Source organism: Rhea pennata, chromosome 6 (assembly GCF_028389875.1).
Source record: "Rhea pennata isolate bPtePen1 chromosome 6, bPtePen1.pri, whole genome shotgun sequence".
Classification (NCBI taxonomy): Eukaryota; Metazoa; Chordata; class Aves; order Rheiformes; family Rheidae; genus Rhea; species Rhea pennata.
Window position 1 is genome coordinate 39,485,354 of NC_084668.1, and position 20,373 is coordinate 39,505,726.

General features: G+C 39.4%; 1 protein-coding gene across 15 annotated transcripts in view; it reads right to left on the bottom strand.

Annotated features, from left to right (window-relative positions):
- The window catches only part of LRRFIP1 (LRR binding FLII interacting protein 1), a 110,608-nt gene continuing 90,235 nt past the window's right edge, over positions 1-20,373 (bottom strand). For 10 of the 15 annotated variants that reach the window (XM_062579469.1, XM_062579474.1, XM_062579465.1 and 7 more), the window contains 6 exons: positions 20,095-20,265; positions 19,096-19,188; positions 18,530-18,622; positions 17,194-17,286; positions 16,557-16,698; positions 11,190-14,878 (listed from right to left, as the gene is read on the bottom strand). In XM_062579469.1, the coding sequence (XP_062435453.1) occupies positions 12,585-14,878; positions 16,557-16,698; positions 17,194-17,286; positions 18,530-18,622; positions 19,096-19,188; positions 20,095-20,265 (2,886 nt within the window). In that variant the 3' untranslated portion in view covers positions 11,190-12,584. Of the gene's footprint in view, positions 2,816-4,676; positions 4,782-5,432; positions 5,513-6,008; positions 6,127-6,942; positions 6,990-11,189; positions 14,879-16,556; positions 16,699-17,193; positions 17,287-18,529; positions 18,623-19,095; positions 19,189-20,094; positions 20,266-20,373 lie in introns of those variants that run through there. The other 5 variants (XM_062579473.1, XM_062579477.1, XM_062579476.1 and 2 more) reach the window with 3 other exon arrangements.

The window sequence follows — 20,373 nt, forward strand, 5'->3', positions numbered from 1 at the left end:
TACCCAAACAAGCGACACTTTTATTGGCGAGTTCTGCTAATGGATTTCCAGTTCCACACTTGGATCTCCAAGTCTCTTGGCAGATTTGTTTTAAAAAAAAAATGGGTAACATTCCATTTTCAAAATGATAGAATTATTTAACATTTAAAAATAAAACAAAGGACAGCATTTTTAAACACAAATTGTAGGAGAACTCATCCTGGTTCCACAAGGAGCTGTTTCTTATCAAGCTCACATCCACTTAGTCCCACTGTTGGAGGCAGCAGGCTGGGTTCAGAGGCTCTCCCATTTGGAGTTTATTAAAAGGACTGGGGCATGTGCTATTACTACCATTCAAAGCCCTGTTGTTGTACATTCTTCACAGGAAAAAAATAAAACAGTTCGAATTAAACCAACCGGTACTTTTTTCTCCTATTATTCTAAAGCTAAGTTATACTGAAAGTTAGGGGGCTTCAAGATTCAGCTATTTTATCACACACACAGATTTCTATGAAAGAGCATATCCAGGTCGAAATACACATTTGATGTTTGTCATGAGGTTAATGCTTATGGGGTGTTAGATGCAAGCTACTTAAATAATAAACATCACTTCTTGGTGAGCAAAGTATCTTTTTTCAGCTTTTTGGACCAACAATTACTGTTGTTGTTTTTCTTTCTCCTGATTCTAGCCAGAAGAGACAGTTTACACTACTACAAATAAAAAGATGCCTAGTGGCAATCATACACCTTATCATCAGTAAATAAGATGTTGCATTGAATACATTTATTTTCCCTTTTAAAAACTCTTAATTCAATTTGTAGGCCCCAGAGGCTTTGTACACCAGAAATTATGCATCAATCACAGAAAATTGTAAATTGGTATCCACAACTATTTTGAGGTATTCCACAAGAAACCTGGCTCTACACCTGAATGTTCCTCTCAAAAACCAAAGAAAAAAAGAAGAATCCCAAAACCTTAGCTGGTGTGGAAATTTCATTTAAAGGATTCTGTTAATCCCCATGTCTCACTACATTTGATGAATGGGAACATACTTATTTCCCTGGGGTCATGAAAAAATTCTTCATCCTTTCCCCAGAATATTTATTTCAATACTTCATTCCTAAGTATCAGGGCGCATTCAGAAGAGATGAAAAAGGATGGTGTTTTCTTCTAGGCAAACTAGAGAAACACATTCACTTACTGTTTTTGGTTCATTTAATTTGTGGAGGTGCTCCACGAAGAGACCAGCAATCCCCGTACTTTGAAAATAGCAGCGTTTTATAACCTAACCTCTAATCTATGAGGAAGAGACTAGGGAAAGATCTGGACCAGAAAGTCCAAAGACCAGGTTAAGAAGAAATGGTCTCCTCAATCTGGATTTGGTTTAACAGAGCCGTATCTTTTGAGGCAGCAATCATCCACAGAAAACTACTCCTGTCAAACGGGATATGCTATTTTACAGTGGGAACAGATTTTTAAGGGACTGGTCATCTACATTACTAGCAAGCTTTCTGTTAGGGCTGGAGGGGAAAAGACAGCTTGAATCTTCTAATGACTGCTATTCTTGAGTAGTACATTCAGAATCATTCCCAATAAATCAGAGCTGTAGTGCTAATTGTGTATTAATAGATAAACTGCCTGTAACCCTTTAATTGGTTACACTTTTTCATGAAAAGTAGAAAACCTTTACACGGACCTTAAAGCGAAATAATTTGCTATATCTGCATTTGGAGAAAAACATAGGTAGCAGTATTTTCTAAAGTGCTTCTTTACTTATTAGTTACTTTTTAACTGTATTTTGTAGAGGAACAGTTTCCTAATACTTCATGAACCAGTAGATAGTTTCTGATGTAAAAAACCCAATACATGCTTTGTTTAAACAAATAGCACTTGCTTTGACAAATGCAGTGAAGTGATGTAAGTGCAAAATCCACTATTCTTAAAACATGGCCCTTATGCTGGTTTATTACTGCAACTTTACATCCTTTAAAAGTAGTTTGCTTCAATTTCAAGAACAGGGATTAAATAATACAAATAAAATGTGTAATTCAATGAACTATTGCCTATTTACCCTGAAATAAAATAGTCTTATGATTGGACTGGTGCAAAAATCCCTCCAAACACCTTTGTTTTATTGGCAAAGTCATTTAAGGTCACTTTTGCTTCCAAGACCATCTTCTTCCATGGTTTCCATTGAAGGAGCTTTGCTTTGTAATGGCTTGTGGTTCCACAGTGATTTGTAAATGAAAAGCCTAGTATGAAATAACTCTACTGTAGTCACTAAACTGCAGATACTGTCATGAGAAAGTCCAAAACTTACAGTGTTTTTTCTAATTCTCAGCAAGACACAAAATTCCAGTCCAGTTAAAATGTTTTCTTTGAATGCCATTTTAAATGGCAATAAAAGGCTGCTGTGCCTTCTGGATGGAGAACTCGCACGACGCCCTATGTGCTTCTATATGGATATTGTACTTCAAACGTCCCCAAAGTACTGTGTAGAAGAGCACCCATAGGCACAGCCATTTGGATCAGCTACTCCTATGAACATAGTGCAGTAGGTTTGAATCTGCGTAGAGAGAACCACAGCTGGGTGGCACATAGCAAATGTGAGGATTGTCTGTTCTCAGAAGGCATGACACGAAGCGTCCCAAACAGCGAAAGACAGAAGCATCTGCAACGTTGTTCTGATTCCGTCAAGTAGCAGTTCCCATTAAAAGGTGGTGCTTATTGCTGAGACAGTAAAGCACTCCGGTTGGCTTTCATCTTCTCCAAGCGTTTTACTAGATGACCATTGCTGACTTCAAGCTCTTCAGTTTTATCCAATGCTGAACGAAGCTGAAGGAGGAAAGCAGAAAAAACATAATTTAGGAAGCAGTTTTCCTTTCCAAAGATAAAGCAGTGCTTGCATTTACCAACACTAAACCTATCGGATTTCCACGTTGCTGGAAGTTCCTCTCAAGATAAAGTAGTTGAAAACGCTGAGTTAACAGCGAACATTGCATAACTGCCTATGTGCTTGCTTTGAAGGCCACAGAAGATATTTTCTAAGCATGGTGCCAAGAATGTCAGCTATTTACAGAATGTTGAACATATGGCTTGGACTTTGCCTTGACTTCAGGGGCACGGATGCTCAGGAATATCTGCTCAATGACATATGCCTGTCACAATACCCGCCTTTTTAAGTGTGTGGTTCCTGGAACGACATCCACAGCCTTCACTGAGGTGCCTCAGTTTCCTATAAAATCCACCAACGAAAGGGAGGGGGAGAGAGTTGGACTGCACAGAGTGGCATCTACAGAAATCACTGTACTGATAAAGGGGTCAATGACACCACAAGACAAATATACTTTGAATCTCAGGAGTCTCCGAGGCTTCCCTTGATTTAGGAGTTGCCTGTAGTTAGGCTGATCCTTTGGGGGAAAAAAAACAAAACAACAAAAAAACCCCCACAAAACCTCCCAACCAACCCCAAAACACCAACCAACCCCAACCACCCCCCAAAAAGCCAACAACAACAAAAAATCAAGGATCACGTTTTAGAGAAAGAAAGACTAAAGAGAGGTAGAACAAATAACCTAGAAGCTACAGCAACCCTGCAGGCTAGAGATCAGCATATGATACCATTTCAGCCTTGGGCCCTGCCACCCTCTGTGAGAGAGCCCTAGGCAGCAGGCTAAAAACTGCTTAAAATGACTCATTTTTGATTGAAGCCATTACACTCTGTGAAGAGATTTCAAGACTCATTAGTTCAGGAAAATGAAACCTCTAATGTAGCTGCTAGGGCACTCACCACAAATTAACAACATGAATTCCAAGCTCTAATTTAAAGACCATTTAATGCAAAATATCCAAACAATCCTTGGTTATTAAAAAAAAAACAAAAACAAAAAAGCCACACACCCACTACACCCTTGAAACAGGGACCAGAAATTACATTCCCTCATCTCAGTTCCTTCATATTTCCAGATATTCATGAAGGATAGCATCTGCCCCAGTGTCTTAAGGGGAGCGTGTCTTACTTGACAAGCAAGCAGACAAGCTAGAAGAGTAGACTCAAGCCGTAAAGTTCAAAATCCTGTTAAGCAAAGCAAGGTGTAGCACTGTGTTTAAATTATGAAGTGCCCAAGTCAACTTTACGGCCGTATTTCCAGCCTTCTACTACTGTAATTTCTGACTTACACTTTCTCAAAAGACCAAGATTTTTTTATTTACAAACCCAGAATTTATAGCATCCAAAGTAATGAGCCTTGAGATACAACAAAGGACAAGGGTAGCAAAGTACAGAAAGAAATTACTCAGCATGATGAATGTGGAACCAAGTGAACATTTACACTTCATAGTGGTAAACTAACTTGCAAACTCAGCATCTGAAGACTGCTTCTGCATTAAATTTGTACCAGAAGTACTTAGGTTTGCTCCAGAGAATCAACTCTGGTACAAAGCAAGGCATTAAAAATGAGCTTAGCAGAGAATGGTAGAACAGCAGCAAGAGTTCACAGTTGTGAACATTATTCCAGTCTGAGTGCTAACAGTCTGGTCAAACCATTAAACAAATAAAGACAATAAAAAACCAGACTTTTATTCTTCATTCTACTAAGAACGGTAATTCCTACTCTAGAATGCAGAATAGAGACAGGCCTCCCCCGTCATGGTGAAAGCTGACTGCTAGCCTATGATAATTTACATTTAGAGTTACCTCTCTTTGTAGTTTGCGTTTCTCTGCTTTTAGTTCATCTTCTACTCTTTCAGCATTTTCAGCAGCAGTTTTATATCGGGCTACTTGACCTTCCAATCGTATTACCTAAGTGAAAGGCAAATTTTTATTTAAAAGTTGTACAAGGAATTACTGAATCTTTCCTCTTCCACTGGTAGTTTAGCAATAACTAGTGAGAGTTGCTAGATTTCCTTTGATAAAATAAGGGCATATTTTGAGAAAAAAAATGCTGAAGAAGTTTGGCTATGATTACTTACTCCAGACCTCCTGTGCATATCCATATTTAATGTGCTTCTGACAACAAAAAATACAGCCCATTGACTTAAGTATTTAAGCCAATTATCTCAGCAAAAGTCTTGCACTTAGGACAAGAGCAAACCATAACAACTGAACAGTCTTGTGTACAATCCATATAGGCATAAAATGCCAGGAGTCATTTATAACTTGCAGGTAGCTAGCGTAAGAAAATACTCTTCAGAGTTTATAAAGTTAATGCTCATTTGTCTTTGATCATTTTTTGTTCAAAAGGTGAATACTGCGCTCCCTTTTTCCCTGCAGATAAATGAAACCATGTTAGTCCTTATGACTTAAGGGGAAGAGCCCTGATGCTCCAGTTCTGTTTCTTTTCATAGTAAGGGAAATCATGGTAATCAAGATTTCACCTATCATATAACAAAATATACTTTGCTCTTTGCATTCGTACCACGACTAAACAAATAGAACGAAACAAAAACTTACATTCTGCTCCAATGCTGTTATCTCTTGCTCAGACTTTGCTAGTTTAAATTTGAGATCACTGATCTGCCTGTTGGCATCTCCTAAAAAAAGTGCAGATTTATCAGAGATGTCAGGACAAATCTGGACAGTGTCCAACAAGTCTATCAAACTTCTAGTGCTAACAGTAATCCACCTAGGGCAGCAGCTGTGTAGCAAGTGCTCTCTACCATGGTAAAAAGTTTCCTTCCACATTAAAGCCAGCAGCTAAACCCACTCAGTGCCCTGCAGTCAGGGAGCTGTTCACTGTCTCACCCAGTCCCCTTAGGACCAGTCCGAAAGCAGAATTAACCAGGTGTGACAGAGAACTCACGTACTGGGGCTCTCCTGGGGAACATAAGGGAGATTTCCACTTGGAAGCTTGTTCAAACAAAGGATAATCTGCCCCTCACCTCTAGCAGAAGTGCATGGCTCTCAATTTGAAGCTCGCTTAGAATTGAAGACTCATTTTTACTTAGAGTCACGTGTTCAGGGTATAGATATATTCTCTCATTCACATGCAGGACACACAAGTTCTTTTAAAATCAAAATGCAGCTCACTTTGAAGGTCAATCATGTGCATATCTGTCCCATTTTCCAGAACTTCATCTTCAGACTGCATATTCTCCATCTTGCCATTCTTTTGCTTTTCTTCCAGTTGTCCCTTTAATTTTTTAATCTGAAAAAAACAAAGTAGTTGGTTATTTTCTGTCTTCAGAGCAAAAACAAAAAAAAAATACATCAAATCAAGCCTTCCAGTAAACTCTGCATGCTGGAAAACAGGCAAGGTAAAATTGTGCCTCAATACTCAAATTTACTTGAGTGCTGTGAAACAGAAAAAAATTACCTAAATTCCTCAAAAAATTCTATCATAGAATAATTTCCCAGCAAATGTCTCATCATACGTTAAGTGTCATTTACTAATGCATAAATTCTGGACCAAGAATAACAAGTGAAGGAAGAGAGTGTTTTATAGAAAGGCAATAAATGCTCTGTAGGCATAGTCACATTCACATAAAACATTCTTAAAAACCCAGGACTGCGTGTGCTTGTGCATTAAGTCTCAAGGGCAGGATCTACTCCATAAATGGTAAATTCCTTGAAAGGCTACAGCCCCTTGCAGAGAAACAGAACTCAATTTTTTCCTAAGCATTATATCCATTCCAGAATATCATGGTACCAGCAATGATTATAATTATATGCTAAGGAAAGCAGTGTATCATTGTCGGAGCACCGAATGCGACTGGCTAGCAAAGTGAAATAGGTGCATTGGGTCAGATCTTTCTTGCACTGTATCCTGGGTTGATGCACAGGGGAAAAAAAGTTCCCCAGGAAGAATAAAATGGCAAGCAAGACAGCAAGTCCTCAGCACACAGCTGAAAGGCAGTGACACATATATCCTATGCTGTTTGTTAGCAGTATATAGATTTTCTTTCAACCTCTACTATTCTTACAGTTTAGTGAACGTTCAGCACTTCAGTTTTCCTGAGATTACCTGCTCGAGTAAGGATTCTCGTTCATCAATGAGTTTTCTCAGCCTGTCTGAAAGAGAAAACTGAAAGTTCAGTGCTGATTTAATTGAGCTGCACATTTCAGAGTCTGTCTCGCACGAGAAGGACTTAAGGTTAGTGAAACTAATGATGAAGTTTATGCACGTACCACAGGCGGGACGGGGAGGGGGTGGCAGCCAGGGGAGGTTGGGCCATTCTCACAGAGCATGCTTGTCACGGCAGTAGCAGCGCCCAGCTGCATGCAAAGAGGCTAATCTTCTACGTTAGGTTAGCATGCAAGAACTCTAGGGTCAAACGCAACTGCAACACAAAATCTCACAAGTCTTTACAGTTCAACATTACAAAAATACTGTAAAACACCTATAAACATATCTAAGCACATTCTTAGCGTTTTCACTTCTTTTACTCGGCAGCGTGGCAATGCTACTTTGCAGCAATTCCTGTACTGCGACACTAGTAAAAGATTTGCCCATGTCATTATCTTTGTTTGTTTTCAAAGAAGCAGCCTGGTAAAATATTTACTCTTTAATATGCTTAATATGCTCTTTAATCCTTCATAGTAAATTCTCCCAGTCAAACATGCAATAGGTGATAGGCAAACCAGGTCAACTGTCGTGTTAGACTTGAACGTGGAAGCGCTAGAGATGAGCACGTATGTGTATGTGATTTTTCTTAATAAGTACATACTACAGAACTGAGACAACTAGAAAAAAGAAATGGAAATGAGTAAACAAATCACTCATTTTGTCTTCCCTATTCCACGATACAAAATGTGAAAGCATTTTAGCCGGTGCTGTACGCAACAAAACTTGAATTTTCCTGTTGCTGAAGTTACTTTACCTTATTTACAACCTGAGTTTGTTCAGGTACACCTCAACAGAAACACTCTGGAACATGGCATTCAAGTACTCTTTAAGAATATATCTGACTTCAGACAGCTCTTACTGCATGCTTTTGCCACGGATGCTTCTTGTAGTTTTATTTAGTCCCGCTACCTTGCTAGCGAGCGCTCACCGGTGCAGAACCAAGCCAAGAAACATCCAGAGCTCAACATCTAAGGTCTGGCCTGCTAGTTATGGAAATGTTAAAATCCAAAGGCGACTCAAGAAAAGGGACTTTTTGCAAACCGAGGCCAGGCAATTGACATTACAGATTACAGGCTGGTGAGGGTTTTGTTTGTTTGTTTGAAATCAGCTAAATTCTTAGAGCCATAAAGGATTTTCAGGTTCAGAGACTAAGACCGTATTTTCAAAAAGTTTTAAAAATACAAATACTGTAGTCCTTGTTCATTGCCTGAACAGGCCAAAGTCTTGAGGCTTACCCTTTTCTTCCTGTTAACACACTAATACAGGGAATAAAGAGTGTAAACTGAATTAAAGCACGGAGAAAACAAAGTTTTCCAGTGAAAGCTCCTCTATAATGGCAGACAGCTACAATCCATTAGCTAGCAATGATGTGGTAAGTCACCCCCCTCACAATTTCCAACATACCAGCAACGACCCTGGAGGGTGGAATACAACCTTTACCTTGGTTTCCGCTGCGACACCCAAGTACAGATCTTAGAATGACGCTCCAGGTCAGCAGTTCTGTGCATTCGTTTTGAACCTTAAGTCCTATCCATATTTTTGAGCCATTTGTAACACACCCAACGCTGTTACGTCTGAACATTGACACGAAAAGAACCCCCCATGTTTTGTAATCTTTGCAGATAAAACAAAAATCTTCAAGCATAAAACGCTACAAAATAATAAAGCAGTTTCACGTATCTATATACGGCAGCTAGGAAGGGGCGCTGAGAACAGAAATTCCATGAAAAGATGAAAGAGAAGAAAAATAAAGGCCCATGAAGAAAGCAAACCCTAAAAGGTTATTTATGTCCAGGCTGAAGGTAGAGTTGGGTATCGCGTGTCAGCAAAGATCAAGAAGTGACGTTACTTAGAATTAGGAAAGGGAACGAGGAGCGATACAGAAGAGAAGCTGTAAGCCGACATAAAATTAGCCCAAACTTATAGACTCCAAAGGGGCCGAGTGATCCACCTTAATCCTAAAAAGAACTTAGTCGGGCACAAAGATAAATAACTTCTATTAGCCCCACCACTGCCGTGGGATGAAGTATGCCTGCCTGATGAAGGGACACCTCTCGCAGTGCCCTGCAGGGAGGCACATCGCCTTCCCCAGCCCCTTTCTTTGCAGGGCTGACGTTAGGAGTTTGGGGAGAGCCTTCAAATAGGATCTCGCCATCGCTTCTCCCTCATTACCGACTTCTGTGCACCCCACTGGGACAGATGAGGTGCTGGCAGGAGGTTATACAAGACCACAGAAGAAAAAAAAAATAAAAAAGATGTTAGTTTGCTAAAATCCCCATCTCTGCAAAGCCTCCTTGCTTTTGTAGGTAAAAGGAGATGTTTTTCCAACAAACTGAGGACCTGAGGAGTTCTACACCCATGAGCAGAAATGAGCAATCTACCAAATTAGCACAGAGAGAAGCTAATTACACTTCTCCTCTAAAACAGTCATTATCTCTATTTCACACAGAACGATACTAGAGTGAATAATTACAGTGTGAAATTCGTCTCCCTTTGAAATTTGACTTTGGTAACGTGATTCCTCGCCCCCTCGCTGCGCCGACTCACGGCCTATATGCGCAAAGGCGCCTAAGAGAGCGCTGCCGCGAGAAGCTGGCCGGAGGCGCTCGGACACACGCAGCTGAGCTGCCCTGAGGTCCCCCCGGGGCTCCTCAAGGTTTCCTCTTTCAGGGTCAGCACTGAACCCCCCACCGTCCGCATCTCACGCGCCGCGTGGCACTCGCTGCCCCGCGCAAAAGGAAAGCGGGTACGGTAGCAGCAAGTCACCTTCCTCATTCTAGGCTACTTGCTGGCTTCTCGGCTTCGTTTTAGACTCCAGGGAAGGGCTGTGAATTTGTTACTTTGCTGAAAGCCAAAACCAACAAAAGGGACAAGTTAAATCTTTTCTTGTATCTGTTAAGCTAGTAGAGGGAAAATGCCAACCCATGCATTTTATAGGTATATAAAAATCAATGCAATAATGGTAAAATAATAACAATAATAAAATTCCAGCATCACCATCCTCTTCCTCCTCCCCGCACCAATGGTACACATTTCACCCATATGCCAGCCGCCACGTAAGATTTATTATATTTTGAAAATAACACCTAGGAAGTCCCTTGCTTTTCAGGATGATTTGCCTGGCAGCGCTCCTCCCTCTCCCGTGATGTCCATATACCCAAGCAAGAGCTGAAGAGTTCAAGACCCCAAAGACCTTCTCCTCTGCGGTCTTGCCCAGCTGCAGAAGTCGGGGATCAACGGCCAACAGAGCTGCCAAGCAGCTAATGCACAAGGGTGGATTTATAGTACATTAGCTAGTTTTCATCAACTGTCCATGTTGTTGCTCCTACCTTAGTTTCACCGAGAGAGAAGCCGGTAACTATGGGGTAAATGCATGTGCATGAACAGTTAACACTTGAGTTGTCATTCTCTCCCTTTCTCTGACTTGGCTATAAAAAGGTGTTTTGTTTTTTGAAGTGAAAAGTTAAAAATAGCTCAACATGAATTCCCTCACCACTATCCAGAAGCACTTTGGTTAGAAACTGTTAAATTCATATGAAAAATATAAATATAGGAAATGCTAGCGTGTACCTAGAAGTTGCTTTTACATCCATCTGCAAGTATGGGTAAAGCCTGGCAAGCATGTTTCACTGAATATTTAAGTGTATTTAACATTTTAAATGTAAATACATTTAAAATACATTCACCATTGAACTGCATTACAGTTGCGAGTCTGGCAAAGACAAATATTTATTTAAACACTGCTACACAGTAAGAGATGCTTTTAAGTTCTATGACATTTTAGATTAGCACTTAATATAAACTCTTAATGTAAACAACTGCTTATACTTACAGAAACCATACTGAAGCCGTTGTAAGTTGGAAAGAAGCCGTATCAAAATTAGAAGTTTACAGTTACTGGTGCAATCTCATATTCAAGGCGTTCAAACCCCAAGACTGCCCTTTCCTAGCAAGAGAACTCTACCGTCTATACGGCACAAAGTAATAAATGTCACTACGATAAAAGCTGCAGACTTAGAAACTTACCCTCCCTAATGGTAGCAGAAGACTCCTTATACATCACGTTTCTACTGAAAATATTTTTGAAATATTACAAATTTATTTAAATATTTGTGCAGGTTTGTAAACAGTGCTCTGGACAGACATTTTGAAGTATAAAATATGTTTATTTCAATTATATACAGCTCAGTACAGTTTGGTATACATCTTCATGTTTTGCAGTCTGTTTGCACTCCCACTTTGTAACATCAGCAGAAATACATCTTGCTAAAAGCCTCCTCCCAGCTCTTCAGTCTGCATTCCCTTCAGATATTCATTGCTTAAAACAACTTTAAAAGAATTTTTAATTATGCAAAACACACACTTCCTCCAAAGCAGTATAAAAGATGCAAGACAACATACACCAACCTGTTGAAGTGTCTAATTTATGCCAGCAATTCAAAACAATTCAGCTTTTCAAAAAGGCATGAGGGCCAGTATACATAATTATCATCTTTGGTCTGATATTCAGTAAAAATTAAGACATTCAGAATTCTCCTCTTTCCCAAAAAGGAAGAAGAAATAGTTTTTCAGAGATTAAAAAAAAAAATCTTTCAAAATCATGTTTTGCAAAAAATATAATGCAGTACAGAAATAAAATAAAATCTTCCAGAAAAAACAGATATTTTATATGTTCATAGCTAGACAGTACTTGATAGCAAACCTAAGCACACATCACAGTGCGTATTGACACTTAAAGGGGAAAAAAAGAAAAAAAAAAAAAGAAAAAATAAAAGCAGCCCACCATGTGAGACATGGTGTTAAAGGCTTACTGCGGTGCAAAGTGCCTAAATTAAGTAAACATATATATTTATTCCTTTCAGCAGACTAAGACCTGTATGTTACAATTTCTCCAAATTGTATACTGTTCCTTCAAAGTGTGCAGACTAAGCAAGATTCCTAACAGTGACCTAACTATGTTTTGGCAGCTCATCTGGTATACTGCATTTTGGAACACGTTTGTATCAGAAATATAACACAAAATGGAATGAGATTATCTTTTTGCATAGTAAAAAATTTGGTTCCTAAGCTTTAATCAATCACAAACAAGTTTCCACATTAGATCACAGTGTTACAACAGTTCCGAGTTCCTTGATGAAGTATTACTGTACTTACTGTAGATCTAATGTACATAAGTACATTCAAGACATCTATCTTTATTCTAGGTCAGAAAGTAAGAGTTTCATATAAAAGTTTTTCAGTAGAAGTTATCCACACCAAGAGTACTTTAATTGCAAGACAGTGTGAATAATTCATTTGTGAAGCTTGCTCTCTTGTTGATAAAGCTTTTCATCTAAGAGAGCAAACCCAAGCCTACATGTGTGATTTTCTGGTGGCTAGGTATGGCAGTAAATAACTTAAAACATGCATCATTACCACTTATGGAACCTGACATTTATTATGTGAACTATTCCTAAAGGCTGATTTCTTGTGCAAAGTGCATGCTTCTGTCCCGCAACCGAACAAATGGCACAGAGCTAACTTAGCCTGAGATTCTCAACTCACGATATTGTGCAGTCTTCTTTAGACTTACCCTTACCCCTCCTACCACTTTGCAAATCCTCTTTGCTTTCCTCTCTGTTATTGCCAGTGCTTTCCAAATCCTCTTCCAAAACATTTTCATCTGGCATTTTTTTCAGATTGTTAGAGTCTGATGCTTTGCTCCTGTCTTCCAGTGCATCAGCCTTCTCCTCAGTTTTCTGTGAAGATGTTTTCCCTTGCAAATACCTTGTTTCTTCCATCTCACTCTCTTTTTCATGCTGTAGGCTGTCATCTTCAGTTTCTACATTGCCTCTGCCTTCCCCAGTTTCTTCATTTGGGGCAACTTCCCCGATCACACCGTGTGCTTCTCCTTTCTGGATATCAGCTCTCTCTCCATCACATTTTTCATCAGTTTCCAGTATCTGTTTTGGTTCCTCAAAGTCAAACGCATCGCCATCATTTTTCACACCCTCCTCTGCTTGACTCTCCAATTTAACTTGTTCACTAACATTTGCACCCAGCTCAGCTTTCTGTGCAAGAGAGTCCACCTTTTCCTCTGCTAAAGCTTCCTTTGCCTCACCTTGCTCTTCTATTCCTTGATTTTTATCCTCTTCAATCCCTTGAACCTTCTGATTTTTATCTTTGTCTTTCTTTGTACACTCACATACATTTTCTAGCTCTGGGTTTTGTTCTTTGGATTCTGTGTTGCCTTGAACAAAGTGCTCTGATGGTTTTGTAGTTTCCTGCAAAGAATTATCTGCATCTGCCTCAGAAGCAAATCCATCGCAATGGTGGTCTGTAAGCTCCAGCTGTTTCTCCGTTTCTTTCAATGCTTCTTCATCAACTTCGTTCTCTGCAGTAACACTAAGACCTTCAGTTGACTCCTGTCTAGATTCAGCGTCCTCTTGTTTAACTCCTTTCTGAACTTCAGCTTCTATAGAAATATTTTTCTCTCCCACTGTATCAGATGTTTCTTGACTACACTGAGTTGTTTGAATTTCTATGTTTGGTTTTAAATCTTCTACCCATTCAGTTTTACTTTCCTTTCTTTTCCTAGACTCATCCTGTATTTCCACTTCTGCTTCCTGAACGTTGCAGTCTGAAAGACCCGGGTCTGACCTGCTTTCCTGACTTACCGTTTCTTTCATGATGTCCTTGCCTGGCTCCGCGTGCTGCAGTACACTTCCTTCTCCCTCAGCAATACAGTCTACAGACTCTGCTGATGCATTCTCTCGCTTGCCTCTTCCTGCAGAATCTGAACATGCTTCCAATATGTCCATCAATACTTCCTTCGGTCTGTCCTTCTCAGTCATAACCTCTTCACGTTCTGTTCTATCTTGCATTTTTTGTTCCTCTAATGATACTGTGTGACCAGCCTCTGAAGAAATTGGTTGAATTTGTGTCTGAGCAACTCCATCTTCCTTTTCGCTCACAGCTGCTGGGGCACCACTTTCACGTGACTCCTTCCCCTCCATATCTGCAGAGTCTGTTTTCCTTGTCTGATCCTGAACTGCGCTCCCAATCTCATTTTCTTCTTCAGCTCCACCACTTCCTCTTTCATCGATTCTCCTATCCGTACACTCTTCGCCTCCAACCAGCTCTCTCTCCAAGACATTCACAACTTTCTCTTCAGTGCTTTCTTCTGAGTGCTGGAGTCTCTCAGTGTGACTCTCCGTACTTGGCTCTTCGCTAAACGAGCCTGCTACTGCAACCTCTGGAGGCCCTGACTGATCAGAAACCAGCTCACTGCTGCTACTCCTGGTGTCAACTTTCTGATACATTTCACTACCACCCACCACATCGCTAGCTTTCAAATCCTCTCCTTTCTGTTCTGCTGCAGCTTTTTCTAATTTATGGTCTGTACCTAAGTCACTAGGCATTTCCTGAGGAGTCTCAAAAACCTGACCTTGCAGCAAGCCCACATCTGAATTCTGATTTATCCTTTGATTTAAGTCACTGTGTTCAGCTTCCTTACTAACAGGCTGTTGGTATTCTATGCTAATACCTGTTGATTCTGTTTCCCTTCCCAGATCATCTGCATCACTGTCATTATTTGAAGAAACATTCCCTGATACATGTTCTGGATCGCTTTGAATTTGTTCTGTAAGCCTACCATTTGTTAACATCACTGTTGGCATGGCATCATTTTCTTCAATGTTTTTTTCTGCCTTTGCATTTTCATCAGCATGCAATGTCTTTCTTTCCTGCTCCTCAGACTCCTCTTTGTGTTCCTCCTGCACAGTATTCTGCAAGATTTCTCTTTTCCCCACATCCTCCAAAATCTCATTTTTCATGTCCACTTCATTGGCTTTGCCTAAAAGACCATTGAGAAAGTTGAAGGGACCACACCACAGCACTTACCTCCCCACTTAAAGCCCGAAAGAGAATGAATCAAAGAATAGGTTAATAAAAGATCAGCTTTTGCCAATTACGTGAGGCAAAGCAGCAATTGAATTAGTAAGGGCTTGGGTTTTTTCTGATCAGTGAAGTTCACCACCACCACCACCACCCTCTCAAAGCAAGAACTGTCTCTGGTGCTGGCTTGTGTTTTGGTAAAGTAAAACATTTATGCTCTAGGCTGCGTGAAGTACAGCTTTTGTAGATGAGAAGAACTTTGTTTCAAGCAGTGCAATTTAACAGTAATATCTGCAGATAAAACACTGTAACAGTAAAGATGATTTGTTCTCAGCAATATTCTCTGCAACTTTAACCCTAATGCAATGTGCACACAAGTGTCTGATGTCATTGCAATGAAGTAATCATGCAGTATTCAATAATATTTTATTCCTAACTATCAAGAACAATTATCAGTGTGTACTACAAACACTGTGAAAGTAAAATCTGATTGGCAAGCAAATGTTTCAGCTGTTTCAGATAACCACCAGAGCTCAGGTACTTGGTCAGTGCCCTTTAGAGCCACTTTATCCACCCAAAAGGAATGGGACTTTTTTATTTTTTAAATAAACAGTGTTTCTGCCTATTTATATTTAGGAGCAAAAAACTATTAAGACAGTGTTCTTGGTTTCAACAATTAGTGTTTAGGTCTGTGTTATGCCTGTTTCTACAGAAACAGTAAGGAGAGTTAATGAAAGTACGTTACATTCAAGACATTACAAAATATACCCTTACCTTGTTTTTGATGTTCCAAATAGTTTCCACAAAAACTGAGTAAGGAAAGAGCAGCCAACAGCTAAAAGCAAGATAACTTTCACCTGCAACAGTTGGCTGCCTACTGCTATTTGCTAGCGTGGCGATTTTGAACAGCAACAACAAAAGTCAATTATTTCCTTTCCTTTCCTTTCATTAGTGTAATAAAAATAAAGCGAGTTCATCTAGTGGTCATTCATCACTACCTAAGAGGAAAGTTTTTGCCAACCAGATTTCTCCTTCTTGACACTATCCATCTCACAGAATTATATTATTAGAGTTCAATAGCACTAATCCTGTTACAACAAGCAAATGTTGAAATTTTTATATTAACTGCTCAATAATACTAGATATCAAGAATGAAAAATTCATGTATTACTGTGTTTTTACAGTGCCCAGCACTATGTTCAGCAGACATTTACAGTTCTCAGATACAGAAGAACCAACTTGTATACTGGTTTTTATAGATTAAGCTAAAATGCTTTTACTCTGATTCTTTAAGGTATATGCTAAAAATATCAAACAAAAGCAGGATGATTCCTGGACGGTTTTCAAGTTGAAGCTTTAAATAGTGATCTAAATGATTGCTACTTATCTGTAATATATATGAGAATTCTCATCCTTTGTCTCCTTGAATGAGAAAGATTCCTTTTGAGGAAACTGCACGATATACTTGAAATGATAATAAATATTAAGCAGAAAATGCATAGGAAGTGACTCAACAAGTAGCATGCTGCGTGATGTGTTAATTGTCCAACTAACAAATGCCCAATCTCCAAGCAAAGATGAATGAATGAATGAATGAATGGACAGATAGAAAGATAAAAAAGCATATAAGCACTTACCTAATGTCCCATCCCCTGTTGTCTTCAGTGCCCGAGCTGTGCCTTGAACAGTTTTGGAAGAATCCAAGTGTCCTTCATTATCAAGGATATCTGATGTCTCCCCATTGGTGGCTACTTCAGAGTCTGGGATTATTCCATGTTTCTGTGGAAAAGTAAAAGCAGTGCTTTAAAGCCTGCTGTTAAAAAGCGTAAGAGTATTCTGATGTTCTTGTCCTTGAAATTTTGCAAAAATGATTGCCTCAATCATTCCATTAAAAAAGGCTAGAAGTCAGAAGAACACAGACTATTACAGTAGTTCTTAGTTTAGCCATCATCACAATAAGCATATGAAATAGATTAGAAAATATATATATGTATATAAAACAGCCATTTAAACTGCTCCTTGTAGAAGAATCTCCTACAAAAGCAGGTATTGAGTACTGAACGCTACAGTCTACACTAAGAGCTCACAATCACGTATCAGAGATACGGACTTCATTAGATAATTCTCGAAACGGCAACTTCAAGGCGGCATCAAAACACAGTTCTTGTTATCAAGCTAGAATCAGACTTTCTCCCAAAACGTACAAGAGGGAAGGGTCAGCAGTTGAACATGGAACTGCTTTAGCTACAAGTCTCTTTTATTCCTCTTGCATACCTTCAGTTGCTCCTTCAGCACAACCACTTCATCTCTAAGGTCATCCCGCTCACTCCTTATGGAATCAAAGAAATCTTTCTGCCTCTCTAAAGCCTGAGTTCCCAACACAGACAGAGGGCGAGGAGATGTGAAGAAAGGAAAGGAAACAAGTGAAAAGTAAGTGTAAACAAGAATGAACAGATTTAAGATATTTGGAGACTCATGAAGTGGCATGTATGAAGAAGGTAAAACTTACAGATTAAAGGACTCAGGCGCACGCACGCACACACACACACACACAGATAAACTTCAAATCCAAGAAAGGCACAACCTATTCAGCAATCAGTCAATCCCAGGAATTCCTATTACAGGCATTCAGAGCCCAGTCCTTCATCAGGGTTCAGTAACATGGGCAAATGAGGATCCACTCTTCATTCTTATCTGCTAGGCAAGTTAATTTATATTCATATTACTTTAACTTATAACTTGAAGAAACAATGCAAGTCCCATGTATTAACAGAAGAGCATGAAAATAGGCCTGGCAGATCTTAACAGTCTGTTAATTCCATGGGTTATCATCATGGGTGCAGCATGCTTCAATTAATTTGAAACTGTCAGTAGTTCATCTTTAGACTTTGGGGTGAACCATATGCATATGCATATTTTGCCATTGGACCCTCCTATTCACGTATTTGTATAGAAATACCAGAACTGTAGCAAAAACAAATAATTTTGCCTGAGTTTCAAATAGCTAGAAGTTATTGGACATCATCTGCATGGATGATATGCCAGATTTCCTCCCCCTTCTATATTAAGTCTTTCAGTGCTTGTTGTCCAAAAAGAAAACCATTTTTTTTTTCCAGTGGGTTTCCATTTGGTTTTTACAGGGGAGTGTGCAGGGTGGGCAGAGCAAGGGAGAAACAACTACTTTCATCTCAATAGCCCATAAATAAGTCTATTACTTCTTTAGCACATCCCAGGTTTTGCTCAGTCCACAGGCTAAATCTGAAAAAGCAAAAATTCCATACTGATGGGATTGCATTCTCAGCAGTCCTTTTTTTTTTTTTTTTTTTTTTTATTAAAGAGCACTTCCTTTCTCAATATGGCATATACATATGGTGCACCACAGTAAAAGATTACTAGGTTTTGAAATCAGACCAGTTGATAAGTTTTTCTTGGGTTTTATCATACTGGCCAAAGACAAAATGTGCTATCTGCTAAGTTTGCTGGTAATATGAGATAGCCACACCATGCAAAGGCACTAAGGAAGGTTTTATTCATGAGGTTTTGCAAAAGCAGCATCAGCTGAAGAACGACAGTGCCACTCTGAACATGTATCAGGAGTTGACAGTCCTACCCCTATTTTTTTGTCTTTCCACTCTATTGTCTCCTGAAGATCAGAAATTTCCCTGACATAGCTCTGCTGTTTCTGTTGCAGCTGTTGGATTTCCTGAGAGACAGGAGCAAAACAAGAAGACAGAAAGCAGGTAATAGGTTAACAAAGAGAGTCAAGACTGCAGTGATGCCAAAGAATGAAAAAAGTCAGGCATTAAGAGAGAAGAGTATCTACATGCACAGTTTCATAGTCCCTGACCTCCAAAAACCTACACGTCTTTAATGTAGCAATAATACGATCAACTGGATGAGAAAAAGTTAAGATAGCACCATCTGTTTTCTTCATATCTGCACACGCTTACGCAAAATGCAGTTTATTTTGTATTTGTGGACAATGCAAAAAAGTCCAACTGCAGGATAATATTTGTGATAAAATACTGTTTCAGTTAGTCAGTCCTGAACCACTCATATTTCTTGAGGTGAGAATTTTGAACAGGGAATGAGATTCTCCATCCCTCACCTTTCTACACAGCTTCTGCTATGAGCACATCAATCAAAGAAGCCATTAAAAACAATGAAGTTACTTACTGCAAGCATTTCCTCTCTTTGCTTCAAAGCTTCTTTCATTTCCTTGAACTGAAACTGCAATATGCTATGAGCGTGCTTTTCCCTCTCAAATTCCTAAAGATAAAGAAATATTTATGAGCTTTTTTTTGACTGAAAATATGCAGCCCATGAAATGTCTAACCACAGAAAGAAAATTCTTACTGCAATACTACCCTTAATAGTCCTCTAATAGCCTTCTGCCCTTAGTAGTCTTCTAATCGCAGTCCCACAAGACTCCCAATTTTTATCTTATCTTTCTTTCTCCAAGAAGCTATTATTGCATCAAATTTGGAAGTAACAGGCATCACTTAGCCAGTTTCACAAGTAGAGCAGCAGCCTGACAGTGAATAGCTTTTATAGCAAAGTCTTACTAACTTCATAGTCCTGAAGCACATTATCATAAAGCACCCCAAGATAAAGAATTAGTTCTGAAAAGCTAACACAAACCCTGAGTTTATTAATAAACACCAATTCATTAGTGTCAAGATGCTGAATTCATATAAGCTTAATTCAATACTCTGCGACATAGCTGCCTTAATATAAGAACTGCACAACTCTCCTGTGGGCCTTCTGAACAGAACTTTGTGCATCAAATACTCCAGGGCAGCGGGGAGAAAACACACTCAAAGGGAATCCTCCAGAAGTATGGACTCCTGTAAGTATGAACTGAATTTGCTTTAAAGATGCAGAATAAAATGATATGCTAGGCTATACTGATCTTACATGCAAAACATTTAATTAGGAGCTGTTTTGCAAAGAGTGAAGGTGAGGAGCATTTCCATTTATGCAACCGAACAGGCACGTAAGATCCCATTAAAGCAAGTGAAACAGCAGCAACTAAAACGGTAACTTATTTTATAAAAGGAACTGAACCGGAGTTTAATTGCCTCCTCTCAAAGGCCTCTATTTGACCAAAAAGAGAAAAATTAATAATAATAAAGTCTCTCTCTGCTCAATAGCATGCCATATCTATACACGTACTTTGCTTTTTTCTTCATACTGCCTCCTGGATTCCGCCAGCTGCTCTTCCAGCTCTAGCAGCGCATCCTTCAGGGTGTCTACTTGGTACATGAAGTTAGTTTTCTCGTTGTCTAGCTGCGCGTTTGACACCATGGCCTTTTTATATTTCTCTTCAACTTCTGCCAGCGAGTCCTGCAAAGGAAAAGCAACCACAGTTAGAGCTCAAGCAGAAAAGCCACTTTGCCGAACCAGACCTTGAACAAGAAGCACTGAACCACAAGCATGGCTGCTTACGCCTGC